Source organism: Carica papaya, chromosome 2 (assembly GCF_054855325.1).
Source record: "Carica papaya isolate Zhongbai chromosome 2, ASM5485532v1, whole genome shotgun sequence".
Classification (NCBI taxonomy): Eukaryota; Viridiplantae; Streptophyta; class Magnoliopsida; order Brassicales; family Caricaceae; genus Carica; species Carica papaya.
Window position 1 is genome coordinate 9,440,676 of NC_142310.1, and position 16,533 is coordinate 9,457,208.

The window sequence follows — 16,533 nt, forward strand, 5'->3', positions numbered from 1 at the left end:
TTGAGGTTTAATAGTTTGGTGCTCATACCGAACGGGGTATGGGGACGACCTACAATTAAGAATGTTAAAGAAAATGGTTCACGCATAGCGCAGACATCTCTATGAACTCCCATGGATACCAGTAGGCTAATAAAAAGGGGCAATTGTTGTTTTGATGATTTAAAAATAAAAGTATAATATGTGCTAGGTTGCCGACTATATATGAAATCACGATATGTATAATTTTATTGTTTATATAGGTTATTTTTATAAATCTCACTACGGTAAGTGGACGGTAAATGATTTTATTTTTAATAAATGTATTGGTTTAAATTAAGTGCTCCATTAGTGTTTTGATTTTATACCAACATTTACTTCAGTGTCAGTGATATAGTGTGATATCCTTACTAGGTTAGTGTAGCTCATCCCTTATTTAACCATTTCAGATCAAGAGAACTAGGTTCCAAAGCCCGATCCGCAGGAGGATTGCGAGTAGATGCTAGATTTCTTTATTTCACGTTTATTTCCTTATTCTTGTGTTTCTTTCAAAAGAGTGAATTTCATAACGTTGTTTGGTACTTTCAGTTATTTGTGTAAGAAACGTAAACCCTGAATATTTATTATGTTTTCGCACTTTAATTATTTTTGGATATTTCTGGGGTCATTACACTTCCTCCCTCTGTTGCATCGATTGTCCCAATGCTTTCTCTCTCATCTTCCCCTCTTGTCTCTCCCTCTCCTCTTTATTCTTCATTTCTTCTCTTTTTTTCTTTTATTTGGTGGATTGAAAGAGATGAAAAATATTTGGTATTTATATGATGGGGGAAGAGATAAGGAAGATAAGGTGGGTTAATTAGATAATGTGACAATTTAGGAGTGGGAGGAAATCTTCCCATCCATGTTGTGCATGGTGGCCATGTGGCCACCTTTATCCCATTTTCTAATTTTTTTTAATGTTTTAATCTCGCATGCGCCATCTCTTATTTGATCGGTCCTTTCCATTATTATGAAATTTTAATTTTAATTTATTTTTTTGTAATTATTTTATAATATTTAATTTAATTAATTTACAAATTTTAATATTTTCTAATCAATTTTTAAGTTAATTAATTTTCTAACTATCTTCTAATTTAATTTTATTACTTTATTGATTTCAATATTTCCTAATAATTTTTTTAAAAAAATTAGTTTATTTTACTAATTATGAATTTAAATATATTTTTTATTTAGAGATTCATATATGAATAAAGCCTTTTGGAGGTATTCATAGAGGAGGATGTTTCAAATGCACTTAAAAAAATGGACCCTTCTAAAGTGTCAATAACTTAGGTATGTGTCCCTTTTTATTTGTAAAATTTAATATTTTACTAAGAATGAGGTTTAGATTTCATCTTTTCTTTTAGATGATTGAACCAAATTTATATTATTTTGATATCGTACGTTAGAAATCTACATATTTATATAATTTTTAACTAACTAATTTATGTAACATTATTTTGAAGTTAATCTCTAATTATATTATTAATCTTTAAAACATCTTCTACATCGAATCACTCTTCTTATATAATTTAATTTTTTTGTCAAGTAGGTTAATCACTGATAATGTGTTGATCACATTTAAAATATTTTACTTTTTAAAGACATGCGAAAGAAAATTTTTAAATATTTTATTACAAAACTAGACATTTTAAAAGCATATGATAGAATATAATAACTTTTTTTTTACTATGTATGGTAACTAAATTGAGTTTTCATATATAATCTAGATATGTCTATTGTAAAATTATGTGTTGATCTATTTTGATGAATAGATATCTTAGAAAGTTTTTTATCTATGTCAAGCGAGAAAATCTTTTATTTACTTATCTATTTGTCTCCATCTAATTATGTATTCTAAAAACGATTCGTCTTTATCATACATTGTTGTTACGGGAGTACAACTCAAGAAAGCTCTTTGATAGTTTTTTTGAATTAATTCATCTTGCTCGTGCTAAAGCAATGCAACTTTGTTTTTAAAGATATTATAAATTTCAAAAATGTATTATAGTTTTATCATATTTTATATACAAATAACAACTTATTTATTTTTCAAGTATTCATAAATTATATATTAATTCAATACTAAAATAAACTAAAGTACACAAACCTTTATAATTAATGTAACGGCCCCGAAATTTTGAAATGAAACATGTGTATTAAAAATGTCAAATGCGGAAGCGAAGTCAAAATTTCGATTAACATCCCTTACACTAAAACCAAAAACGTGCTCAAAATATAAAAGATCAAACTAACTAAAAGAGAAATTCGAAAGTAAAAGTTATGAATATGACTATGGAGTCTTTAGGCGTCCCATTCGTCGTCTTCCTGCGGAACGGGCTCGGGAACAATGTCTTCCTTATCTGAAATGATTAAATAAGGAATGAGCTACACTAGCCCAGTAAAGACATCACGATATCTCACCGTCACGGAGGTAAAGGTGGGTAGAAAACACAAGAAGACCAATGGAGCATGATTTACAATAAACTCATTTATTAACATAAAAACCCTTACCATCCACTTACCTCGGTGAAATTCATAAAATAATATACGAAAGCAATAACATTATCATCATCATGAAATCATATAAACTGTATAACATAATACTTATCACGCCTTTTGTAATTCAATCATTACACAACATATTTTTTCTCATTTACCAGCCTACTAGTATCCATGGAGATCCATAGGGGTCCCGCTACCCATTAACCCTTAACACTTGTAATCAGATTCCAGTGCCGTCCCCATACCCCGTCCGGTATGGGCGCCAAAACTATAAACCTCAATACTACGTTCGGTATGAGGGTGAAACAGGCCGTCCCCATACCCCGTCCGGTATGGGCGCCAAAACACATAAGGTCCCCATACCCCGTCCGGTATGAGAGACCACAATCCTGGTAGGGTTCCCTACAGACCCGGTCCGTCCACCATCTCCCAGGATATTTAGTCAGGCTGACCACATTATATAATTATCTATCTACATAATCTTTCATTCTCATTTTCCTCAGTCAGCATCATCAATTTACATACAAACAAGCAAAACAGTAATTTATGCCAAACAAGACAACATACAGCATCGGTTTCTCAGTCATTCAACTCATAATCAATAAAACCGTAAAATATGCACACGAAACTATGAAATGAAAACATCAAACCTCATACTGCATTTAAAACTGTAAAACAGGCCAAATAACAGTTAACCGACAAACACACTAGACTCAGGCTCCATTAGCGACCTTAAGCAATTTCACACATTCGTTGATTCAAGAAATACCGTTTTATCATTATTGAACTTTAATACCGTGATAGGAAATAGGGTGAGGGGTCCTTACTCGTTTCGGGGTCCGAACACGGCTTTACAGTGCGCCTACAGACTGTCCCTAATTTTCCCTGAATTTTTCCCGGGGAACTGAAACGCACTACTGGTACCTGCACGTGTTCCAAAAAATCCCAAATTAGGCCCAGGGCCCCCTTTTGGCCAATATCGCAATTCTGGCACGGCAGCTCCGCCGTGCTCCGGCGACGGCGATTCGCCTCTGGTTGGCCGTTTTCGGCCGAATTCGGCCACACTTGCATCGGTCCCTACGATAAAACAACTCTAGGGCCCTCGGGGGGCAAAAAAATTACGGAAAACCGAAGCTTACCGGCGGCAGTGTTCTCGGGTGCGGCGGCTCTCCAGTGAGGTTCGTGTTTTGGTGATTCGGCTCCGATCAACCTGTAGAGAAAAGAATGGTGATCACGGTGATATAAAAATTGCATCAAACGGAGGCCGGGAATGGCCTCATCGGAGGCAAAAACCGAGGAGGGGTACGGCGGCGCCGCTGGGTTTCGGCCATGTGGCCAGGATTTTGGCTCCGATTTGGCCACAGGGAAAATCAGCGTGGAAAAGCGAGTCGGGGGTATGAAATTTACCTCAATCGACGGTCGGAAATCTCCCTGGTGCGGCGGCGGGTGGCAGCGGCCGGCTTCTCCGGCATCTGGTTCGTCTTCTCCGGCGAGGGCAGGCGGCTAGGGTTTTTGTGGTCAGGTGTGGGGGTTCTATTTATACCCTTTTGCCTTTTGATCTCAGCCGTCCATTTTGATTTAATCTGGGCCGTCCGTTTTTGATTGAATATGGGTCGTCCGTGCGATTGCATCTGGGCCGTCCGTGCGCACACTTGATCTGGGCCGTCCGATCGCGCGTACGCAGATCGCCAACGTGGCCCGTCCCCGGTCGACGTGGTCTTGCCATGTGGCAGGTCCTGGTTGGCCAGGGCTGCTGACTGGGTCTGCTGACGTGACTGTTGACGTGGCGCTCTTTTTTTTTTAACTTAATAAAAATAATTAATATGAAAATTACGAAAATACCCATATTTGGGCGTTACAATTAAAGTTTAAATATTTTAGTTAAACTAAAAAACTTATTCAATTTATAATTATATCATATTTAAATAATTTTTATACATGTTTTGTATTATATATATTAATATAGCATATTTTTTTGATAATGTAAAAATTTTAATATTTAGTTTTTAACTGTATTTTTTTTGAAAATTTTATATTAAAACCAAACTGAAACTTAAAATATCAGTTCAGAATTCTTGGGTTGGAGGTGATTATATATGTCTTTGATGGATAGTTCTTTGGTGACAAAATTCTAATTCTTGATTGTTACTAATTTAGAAAGGAATATATATATTATATATATATTCATCAAAAGAAAAAATAAAATAATTTATAAAAAGACAGGGGAGAAGTTGAAGAGTGAGGGAAATTGGTGTTCCCAAAAAACCCTCTGAGGTTTTGTCAGTTACCGTGCAGTACTCAAAAGGCTCCCCTAATTCAACCTAACCTTCACACAACACTCTCACATTTGTTCATAAATGCCATTCCTAAATCTTTTATATATATATATATATATATTATATATGTATCAATTATTTCTCAATGACTTGTGTATATTTTCTCTCCTTTTTAGGTGGGCTTGGGTTAAAATTGTAGGTTATTGGTTCTATATATTGAAATTGTTTTTACTAATTACAATGTTTAATTAAGTAAAATTTATTATCTAATTTATTAATATGTTAATAGAATTATAATAATTAAATTAAGATTATTTCTAATAAATCATGAAATTTTTATTTAACTCAATTTTTTAATAACTATATATATATATATTTATTACATAATAATAATGGAGAGAGAGAAGAGAAAAGCTGAAGAGACAAAAAGGGAAGTCGAAAGTCAGACTTCACTCCCTTTGCTTCATATCCCATCTTTTCTTGGCTTTTGCTTTGTTCCTTTCCGCCCTTTTCTCTTTTCTCTTTCTCTTTCTATCTCATCTCATCTCATCTCCCTCTCTCTACAGTACATAAAAATCAGAAAGGAAAAGAAAGAAGCCAAACGCGGCCTATTTATATTATTCTCTCTCACACGGTCCTTGTTCATTTGGGCTGGCACTGCCAGTAGCTGAATTGTGGTCTGCCATCCCTCTGTAACTTCACTTTCTCCGTTACAAAACAAAAATGAACAAGGATTTTGCCAAAATGTTTTTGCCTTTTTTTTTCTCTCTCATCACCCTGATGCATGCATGGAAAAAACTACTCATCCCACCCACACACACATATTATTCTATCCCAGATATTTCCAATCTTTTTACCTTGCAGTTTCAATCTTATTTCACTTACCTAAATTAATGACATCAGAACATCAAATAATTAAAAAAATTACATGCCAATGAACTTTTTTTCTTCCACTAGAGTCAAAACCCTTTGAGCATCTGCTGCTAAAAAAGCTGGTTTAAGACTTCATGATTTAGCTTTTGAACTTTTTGGCAAACTGAAAAAGAGAAGTTACATAACCAGATGAAGACATGATTTGCAGAAAAAGATAAACAGGAGTCAGGGAGAACATTTAAAGCTTTTTTCCAGTTACTTTTACTGCGGTTTGCATGTAGTTAGGCTTTTATCAGATTAATAATATCCAAAACTTGCAGCATTCTTGGATTATCATTTGGAAGGTTAAGCTTGTTTAATTTCTACTTGGCTGTTAATAATTAAAGTGTGCATTTCATACGATTCAAGGGCAAGAAAAACTAGCAGTAAAACATGAGCTTCTTTACATTTTCACGAAGTTTGGGTAGAGGTGTTGTCTTTGGAGGTGCAGCTCGTGAAATAGTACAAGTATTTCTCACAGAAGCTGTAGGTTCAGAAGATCGCTCAAGGTAAAGTCTGCCTCTATATGCAGCCAAGTGAGCATAGTAGGCAGGGGGAACTAAAGAAACTGGCTTCGTACACCTCACAAATGTGTAGCACAGATTGTAAACCAGCTTTTGGAGTTCATCAGAAGTGAAATGATTCTCATCCCACAGGACATGGTAATGTGTTGGACGGCTGGTTCCTTTTACTCCCCAGTGGCTACACAGGTAGAAATCAAATTCTCTCGGGTGAGTAATCACGGTGTCTACCACAGTTCCCGGAGGAATGTTTTCTTCAAAGAACTGATTTTGGGAGGAAGATGAATCAAGATCATAGGGAAACAACCTTGTGTGATGCCTCTTTTGAACTACAGAAAAAGTAATGGGAGGTCTATAACCAGGAAATCTTGAACATGCTTCTCTAATAGCTTGTAGCTCCTCTTTAAGCACCTTGTTAAATTGGGTTTCACTTACTCCATCCCGGAAGAATATGATTCTTTTGGGAAGTTGGGTTATTTCTTGGAGGAAATCATCTAGTAACTCCCCTACCATCGAAGCAAGATCCTGGATAATTTCTTGTCTATGGGTTTGGGACCTCATTCTTGAAACATACTTGTTGGCTGCAGGCCAGTTCATGCTTCCTACAACAGCAGCAACAGATGGGCTGAAATCATCGAGAGGATGAGGATGAGTAACATCAGCACCCATAAACATCACAGGCTCATCGAGCTGAAGGATACGTGGAATTTGAGACGGTAGCGAGTTGTACAAAGCAACTGTGCAGCCCCCAACCTTAGCATTCATTTTGAGAGCTAAGTTAGCCAGGAATTGTGAACTCAACTTGCTAAGGTTTGGATACAAACAACATTGGGTTACTACTCCCACACTTGTCTCTGCTATTCGCTTCAAATCTGCATATCCCTTGTGCTTTCTCTCCATTATGCACATCAGCAGCTGCAGATTGTTTGATGCAGCTTTGTGGATTTTCTTAAGCTTCGACTCAAGAAGGAAGACGTTGTTAAGTAACTGTGTTGGCTCAAACTGGGGACTTATTATTGTGTTCTTGTTAAGAAAGATGCCTAACTGTTCGCACCTTTGAGACAACTGGTTTATGAATTTTGAAATGTTAGACTTCTGATCAGGTGTGCCTCCAAAACTTATCAATGCCCACCTCTCTATTCGAGTTCCTTCAAAGACATGGCTGTCCAGAAGGTTCCACTGTCGGTTGTGGCGAAAGGGAGTTAAATCTCTTACATGACCACCATCACCAAGCTTAAGCTTTGGAGGTTGTAGAATTCTCCCACTCAATCTTGTCATTTCCCTTGAAACATTGAATTTGAACTCTCTTCCCTGATTCCCACTGTTGAGAAAGAAATCAAACACTTAGATACAACAATACATTGAGCATCATATTTATAGCAATCTCCCAAGAGAACTCAAGACAAAATTTCAAGAAAACTCGAACTACTTCCAACGTTACCTTGTTGGTCCAACAGGTCCTCCCATCACTCCGTCTATAAGGGCTTTTCTTTCTTTTGGTCTTTGGCAGGCCATCTTAAGTATTCTTGCAGTCTGATCATCTGAAAGCTTACCAAGAAACTTTTGGCCTTCACATATCATACAAAGCTCCATAGGAAGATAACATGGCTTGCTTCTACTAATCTGCAAGCATGGCAAGTTCCTGAATTGTATATCATAGTTGTAATGATCTTTGAAGTAAGTTAGCAGTCTCAGATTCTTCCCATCCCTGTCTGCAAACCAAAGATTTTCGGTAGCTTCCTCAGTTAAGCCGTAAACCCGGTACCTCTGAACAGTTTCTCTATGGCAAACAAAAACCCGGATGTTCCTCAATGCCTTCTCTACTTCTTTCCTTTCTTCACCACTCAACCTCCTCGTTTTCCTTTGAGGAAGATCTTGGAGAAACTCGAGACGCTTCTGCAAGTATGGAATCACTCCAATGCTCTCATGGAAAGCAGTAACAGAGAAATCCACATTGAGAGCAAGGCCCTGCTGGGTTGGTCGAAGACTCTGAAAGAACCCTCTCAAACCAACAGCTCCTCCCCCAATTTCCTTAGCACCTCCCATTGAACTTGAATAGAAAGATCTCCCTACAGATATACACTTCTCAGTTGGGCTCTCTCTCAAAACAACATCCAAAGCATGGAGGTAATCTTGAGGCAGTGGGATCCAATCATCAGCTTCCTTGCTCAGATAGCTATTCAATTCCTTCCCATCAAGCTTTGACACAAGTCTGATATTAATTCGGAAGAGTTTGAACTGTTGTTTCTTCCCTTCCAAGTCACTTAACTCTCCAAAAGGTAAAGCTGATGAATTGCTGCTAGTGGTGATTGGGAGGCTAATGAAAAGCTCAAACCTATCATTTTGGAATTCTATAGGGCTGTAAAGATTCTTTCTGCCATCATAGGCAGGAAGAGCCCCAGAGAGAGTAACTGGGTTGTCCTGCACCAGTTTCTGTTTGATCATTCGAGCAACTTCTTTGGATGGACTTGGAGAGATTTCAACATTGTAATGGTATATTCTTTGTGAGGAATCAAACTGGACTAGAAAATGGTTAGCAAGTAGAGATATCACTGGCCCTTCTGTGCCACCAGAATCCGGTCTCCTTGCAGCCACTAATGGTGGTGCTGCAGCGCTCATGATCCCTTCCCCATCGCCATCATTTCCTTGATAGGGTAAATCATTCTGCCCCAGTAGCCCCTTTGGAGCTGTTTCAGGCACGATGAAAGGCAAAGATGAGCAGTGACAACATTCTAGAATGCAAGTATGGGGTGGAATCTCATTCAGTTATACCTACAAATTACCAGAGGATTATAGCTACTGCAGAATCAATAAAACTAAAAGAGATTCGTGTAATATACCTTAGATTTCTATCTCGCTTACATCATATCAAATTTTTGGGAAGGATAAAGATAAATATTTTAGCAACAAGATTTTCCTCGTTCAGGTCATTACTGAGTAGCACAATATAACTTCATGCTTGGACCAACAGAAGCAAAAAGATAAAAATGTAAAATATGGAAACAAATACAACTTTGATTGACATCATAATCTCTTCTGGGTTCTTGTAAAGAATCTTCAACACAAGTGCACAACAAAGACGAGACATGCAAAGAACAAAAGAAAAGAAAGTGGACTGAGTCACCTGGGGAAATTGTGATATCTGTGACCTGGGTATGAGAGGAGGTAGCGAGAGGAGATTTATTGAGGTTACGTGAAAGTTTATGAAAATGGGTTTTTGATTTAAAGGTATGATTTTGAGGGAGAGGAGGAGCCAAAGCCAGGTGCAGAGGTATTGGAGAAGGCAAAGGGAGCAGAGCTGGGTAGTAAGTGTTATACTGATTGTGATTACACAAGGCAAAATGGTTGGAGTACTGGAAGAGATGGTGGTGGTGGTGGTGGTGGTGGTGGTGGTAGTAGTGAGGGTTTGTTCTTCCTCTGAAAGCCTTTGTATTTGGGGTGCATTTGTTGTTAGCATTAGGGTGTTCTGCATCCTCCATGGGAAAAGTGAGATGCAGAAAGGGGAGAAAGACTGAAAGCGTTGAGTATTGATTGTTGATATGAGAAGAACTGTAGTTATTACAGAGAGAAAAGAGAGGGTTTTAGGCTTTATCTGCTGAAGATCTCTGTGTGTGTAGTTATGGAGGTGAAATTGAAAGAGCAAAAGGCAGTGTGTCTGAATAACCAATTGGAGGGTAATGTAAGTGTGTATATATTGGAGCTATGGTGTGCAGGACTGTATGTAAAGAGGTTAAAGCTCTCTTACTCTTAGGGTACTTTTTATTCATATACCCTTTATCATCCATTGACTACCTGTCAGACATTTTAGTCTGCCCTATTACTTTTTCCTTTCTTCAAACTCTTTTTCAAGTCAAATTAAAATATAAAATGGCCTCTGCATACATTTTTACATATTAAAAAATTAGGAATTGTAGTTAACTCGATGGTGTGATTGGACTTTTAATCTGTCGTCAACTAAATTTCATTTTTAGGTTTGATTTTGATATCTTTGAATGTTTTGCAGCATCATTGTATTAATCATCATCATCATTATAATAAACTTGTTTTTCTTTAAAAAAAAAAAAAAAAAAGATGAAGAAAATGAAGCCTGTATTTATATACATGCTGGAACTATTGGGAATGGGACCATTATGCATTACACACACACAATAAAATATTAGAGGTGGGAAACATGAACCACCACACACATACATATACATTTACATATATATATATATGTATATATATAAACTAATTTACTATAGTTTAGAGGATGTAATGATTATTATTATTTGTGACGGAAATGAAGGGATTCCAAATTTCAAACACTGTAGCTTAAGGTGTATGGAGTAAGCAAAGTACCATTTCCAAATTCAGCAAACAGTTGGTATAAAGATTTATGAAATGGTGTATGTACATGCTCTCACATGTGACTATGAAGTAGCTATTATCAATTAAGGAAACACTTTTGTATCCATGCCCCATACCATTAACACCACCTACTTTTTTTATACATGTTCTTTACATGCTTTTAACTGCAATTTTATATCTTCATTAAATTTGTTTGTTTTTTTAAAAAAAATAATAATAATAATCAAATACTTTGTACTAAAATTAATATATATATAGGAGACACTTTATGACATTATCTAACTTTTTATGCGAAAATTATTATTTTAGATAAATAAATCACTAGCACTAATAATCAAGGCTATACCTAGTTAGTATTGATTTTATTATCATCATCATACCTATCATTTATAAAAGGATATATGTGTTTATATATATATATATATATATGATGTTGTAGATTATTAATTCTGGGTAAAAAGATTTGGTTGAATACAAGTGATGAATTATGGTCTTAAGTTGAAATTGACCATGAATCTTGCCTCATCTTTTGTAAGCATGATTAATTATGATGATATATAAATATTAGTGGGTGGGAGAGAATGAGGTTTCAATGTTCATGCACCTGACAAATAGATAGATATATATATTTAATTTTATAAGTGTAAGGATAAAAATTTTGGGAATGTGGTGATGGGACAATATGATTATTGTGGAGCCTATGCATAATATTCAACTTATAGTAGTGTTTTATTTTCTGATTTTATTTTATTTTCAAGATTTGGACCACATCATTTCTAGATCCGACTAAATATCAAACATCATACTTTATATTTTATTTGGAACCATATATAAATAATTCTCAAGATGTTGTTGAATTTTAGTACAAATATATATAATGATTTAATTGATACTAAAATCATTATAATATAAAAAACACAGCCATTTTGATTGTTGTGCATTATGGTTTAATATCCAATTTAAGCCATTATGATTATATATTTTATTCTTAAATTCAAGATCATATATATTTTTAAATAAATTGATTACATTATATGCAATATTATGTTATATAAGTTATTAAGAGATAATAACATCTCATAAGATCGTAGAGATACTACAGTGGCACATACTCTAAAAAAAAATATTATATGCACTTGAAATTATTATAGTTGTTCAGAAATTTTTTTATTTGATTTTTTTTTTTCTTTTCTTGTGAAGGAGTATGTATCTATTAGTAACGTCTGCATGCTTATGTAACTTTATATCATACATATGCAATAAATTGATATATATATATATTTATATATAAACAATGTAGATGAGATTGTAAGAGAAAATATGTAATTGTGGATGAAGCAATATATGTTAAAGGGCTTGAATTAAAAATTGAGATGATATATATATATATATATACATATATAGAAGAAAAAGCGGTCAAACATTGTTTATTTCATTTAGGATTAGGCAAATGGAGAAAGGTGTAGCTTTTGACAATCTTCATCCATCCACCAACAGAAATCATGTGCTTAAACATTGAAATTGACTACCAAACAATTTTTTTTTCTTTTTTTTTTTCTCATACGTCATCAGGCTTTACTGTTTAATTAATTATCATTAAGAGTGATTAATGTGAAAAATAAATATTAATTTAACTTTCTGTTCTTACTTTTTTTGCCTAACCAATTTTATCTTCTTAATATTTTCTTAGAGTTAGTAATATATACACATAAAGTCATAACGTATTAGAAGTACACAAATATATTTATTAAAAAATAATTATTTATATTATATAAAACTTACCCTGATGAAAAAATTGGAAATTAATAGAAAGTGTAAAAAATAATATTTAAGAATTGCTTAAAGGGTTTTCTATAAAAAAAAAAAAAAATTGCTTTGAGGATTACTTTGTGCAAGATACAAGCAATTTGTCTCTCTTTTTTTTGTTTACAGATGATGTCATTATGAAAATTGTTATTAAGGCAAGCGTAAATATGAGATGTGATACGATATAATTATGTAGTGTTGTTATTCATTTGTTCAACATCACTTTGATTTTAGTTCATACATTGAATGTATAAATACATAGAGGGAAGTTATAAGCATTAGTTTTCTGCATAACTTACTGTATGAAAATTAGCAAGTATTAATTACATAACCATGTGTGTGGCAAATAAGTAAACGTGATAAATATGATATAGATAAATAAGTAATTGCCAGGTCGGTTCAGGTCAGATGGGTTTGGTCCCGTGGTTATTGTTGTGTGGAATAAAGAAACCTCGCAAGTGTACTTTAATTTCCCAAGAATTGAAAGAGGCCATAAAGGTTGAAGCTTGTGGAGAGTGAGAGTAGGGTTTCTTGATCAAAATTCCAAAAGAAGAGACGAACATAATAATGTATCACCACCCCACCATCTTGTTTCTTGTGTTGTTCTTCTTCACTCTTCGAAATTGCCACCCATCATTAACACCTCCAAGGAGGCTTAACCCCATTAATTACTGCTATTATTTAGTTTTTTCCCCCCAAACATAAGCTTAAACTTGGAATATTAAGCTTATCTTTATAGTTTGTATCCTGTATATTATTCTTTTATTTTCGGTTAAAAAAAAAGATGTGCGATTAATAAATATGAAAAATACAAGCTAATGATCTAGTTCAATATCAGATCATCATTTCACCATTGAAAAGAAATAGCTTTTTACCCTTAGGATGCAAGACAAACGAGAGAACTGAAAGCACATGACACGAAGTGTACTGGAATGATATTGGATAGGCATATATTATACATGTAGGTGCCGCAGATTATTAAGAGTATCTGAGGATATCAGGAGGTCAGCAGAGACAGGAAAAGAAAAGAGCAACTATTATCTTTCCTTGGACTTCAACTATACAACCAGACTAAAAGCTTTCTTTGCATTAATTACAAACTACATCAATCTAGTGATGTAAAAAAAATAAAATCGAAATTTATATATGCCAAGCCTAGACATATTTGACTTAGGAATGATAGCTGCTTTCTGAAGACTCTAAATGCTGAAATCTACCACAACACAGGCCTTCTTCAGCTTGTGAAAAAGCCGCAGTCGTTGGAGGCCTAGATGGTGGTGCCATGCTTATTTCTTCCTCATTTCAACTGATTCGGAATTGGATGACCACTAAATCCAAAACTGAGTTAATATAGCAGCAAGGAGTAGGAACTCAAATCATTATATGTATTCATATCTAGCAAAAATGAGATAGACAAAAATGTTTCCGCTAGTGAATTTCTAGGCAATTGATTACTATTCCTAAATGCTATTATTTTCACACCCTAATTTGAAAAGTTCAAAAACATATTACATCCACAACAGCCTACACATCTGGAGTCAGCCATCAGAACATTCACCACAAGAATAAATTAGATGAGAATTTCAGAATGATAAAGCTTCTCTTAATATTCAAGAAAATCACGTGATACAGAAAGCACAAAAGTTCTGTACTTTCTACCTGAATTGTACAAATATTCAACTATAGAAAAAGTGGACGGTCTAGAAGTCTTCTGTCAACTAAGATATGATAACAGGTGTTCTGGAATATTCTGCTATCTGAAACTATTATAAAGTAATGTTATGGAAAGGAAAAGGGTGAATTACATGGAGTCTCTAGGTTTTATAACGAAGTACAACTAAGTCCATTATATTGAGATGATTACACGACAATTCAAGCATTAACTTCTCATTATTGGAAATAATGAAAAGACAAGGTATTCTTAATTTACTAAAATACCAAAATACTAGTTCTTTGATAAGAGACTAACAACTGCTGTCTCCGCCAGTGGCTCATGCACAAGGATTCCATTTCTACAATATGAAGGAGGTTTACAATGCATGATTTGCCTATGCTTTAGTGTTCAATTTAAATAAATACAAGGGTACAATAATGCAGAAAACAAATGAGAACAACAACCCTATAATTTGGGGTTTTTTGCAAAATCTATTAGGACGGACCAAAATGATGGGAAAAAGAAAGTTGGTTCTTACCAGACTTCAATCACAATTCTCCAAGTTTGTTCCAAATCTTAATTAAATTCTTTAAATTTCTTGAAAATTCTTCCTAGTGTCACTATTACTCTTGTAACTTCTTCAACTTTCTCAAGTGGCTTAGAGATTCTTTTGAATAGAGGTACAGTGAAGACAGATCCTGGGGGTTAAAAGACATGTCTTGGGGTGTTTTAGGAGCACAAAAACGGGCTATTTCAGATTTTATGCTAAAACTTTATGATTGTTATTGATTTGGAGTCGTGGACTTTGCTGTTATATTTACTCGAACTATAAGAACTGTTGAGTAATTGTCTAAAAATAATAAATCCAATTGTAATTAGATAAAAAAATTCAGATATTCTGGTAATTCAAAGAAAAAAAAAAGTAGTTTAATCCAAATTGGGAACCAAACTGTATTTAGTAGATTGCCCACAGCTAATTTACATGTTAATATATTGACAAAGACACTAGATCATGAAGAAAAAACTCTTTCCTTCAATAATTTCATTGCTAATGGAGGTTCAAAAAATCAAAATAAGAAAAAAACCCAAACATTTATGTCGAATGGAACTAAATAATAGATACTAACATTACCAGGTGTTCAATATGATAGAAAGAACATAACCTGTGCCTTAAAATCAAGCAGAAGATATAAGAGGACTGCTTAGACTGTCTCTGTTTGCAGAATACTGAATTGGTAACAGAGCTGGATCCTGGTAGGCAGTGGCCAGGGTATCATAAAACTCTGCCATTTTGACATCATTATGATCTTCCTTGTCTCTCTTTACCAAAACCTGAAAACATGACAACCCAAGTAAAGATAAAGGTAGAATATTTTAAGGGCAGCAGCAGATTTTCCTTTTCTCCTTTTATCTTCTGCCAACAAGTGGAGAAAAGACTGCATTCTGGAGAGAATCGAGGTGTGATAATATTATGACACCAAACATACCTCAGCAGGATAAGCAGTAAATATGGGTAGGAATCTTTTTCTGCAGTACTCATTAAAGAGAAGAGTGAGGATGGGAAGAGGAAAAACTAAGGTTGATGCCATAGACAGCTTCTTCAATGTAAAAATACCCACTGCAATTGCATGCATAAGTACCAGAGAGAATATCGTCGAATTGTGCACAATAGGCCAAAATTTCCCAGCTGTTTCATACTTGGGTGCATAAACATGTATGAACTGCATGATAAATGAACCGAGCATCAGTACAGCCATATGATAATTATGGGAAGAAGAAAATGAAACATTGGTCTTTTCGGTGTCTTGATAAATAGAAACGAAAATAGACCACTAAACATTGCAATAAAAATGATGGATGGGTTTCCCAACTTATTTGTTGTGTATCTTTTTGTACACATTTCAAATGTTCGGCTATGGCAGCTGTTTCGTACCAACTTTGAAGCTATCCTCACTTTTTCTCAATTAATAAATGAATATGCAATGGAGAAAAAACTGCCAAGAATTTCTATTAATAAATCAATGGCATTCTCATATATCCTAATGGTATTAGAAATACAAATCTTTCATGGTACTATTGCTTTTTCATCAAAGACTAATACAAAGCTACATCCACTATTCTCCACTTGTGCCTTCCAGATTGCTTTAGACAGGCAAATATACATTTAAAAGCATTTTCCTTCATTATCCACTACAAACTTAGCCTGACATAACATTTCTCAGTGGCTGAAGTATGAATGGAATGTGCGCATTGAAAGACCATCAACTGGCCAAATTTTGACAAATGGCTTGACAAGCAACAAAAAATATTGTAGCAATCTCCAGCAATCACCACCTATGACTCAAAACAAATTTCTTTTTAAATAAAAAGTATACAAAATATTTTAGTATGGCACCAAAAGGTACTACCCATTTATAAGATATTTACAAATCTATTAATATATTTATGACATTCCCAAAATCTTCCAATGTATAAATGTTGTGCTCCAAAATCA

The 16,533-nt window shown here is 34.6% G+C and overlaps 2 protein-coding genes across 5 annotated transcripts in view; both read right to left on the minus strand.

The window, feature by feature from the left end:
* Positions 1 to 6,040: 6,040 nt before the first annotated feature.
* AGO7 (Argonaute family protein) lies at positions 6,041 to 9,961 on the minus strand. The gene is made up of 3 exons (XM_022054648.2): positions 9,354 to 9,961; positions 7,671 to 8,916; positions 6,041 to 7,550 (listed from the first exon to the last, which is right to left on the minus strand). The coding sequence occupies exons 1-3, from the start codon at positions 9,706 to 9,708 to the stop codon at positions 6,089 to 6,091; spliced, it is 3,063 nt and encodes a 1,020-aa protein (XP_021910340.2). The 5' UTR covers positions 9,709 to 9,961; the 3' UTR covers positions 6,041 to 6,088.
* Positions 9,962 to 13,298: 3,337 nt separating this feature from the next.
* LOC110819964 (Early-responsive to dehydration stress protein (ERD4)) overlaps positions 13,299 to 16,533 on the minus strand; it is a 30,024-nt gene continuing 26,789 nt past the window's right edge. For all 4 annotated transcript variants that reach the window (XM_088213227.1, XM_088213226.1, XM_088213229.1 and 1 more), the window contains exons 10-12: positions 15,527 to 15,760; positions 15,203 to 15,371; positions 13,299 to 13,713 (exon numbers count right to left, since the gene is read on the minus strand). In XM_088213227.1, the coding sequence (XP_088069353.1) occupies positions 15,216 to 15,371; positions 15,527 to 15,760 (390 nt within the window). In that variant the 3' untranslated portion in view covers positions 13,299 to 13,713; positions 15,203 to 15,215. The remainder of the gene's footprint in view (positions 13,714 to 15,202; positions 15,372 to 15,526; positions 15,761 to 16,533) is intronic.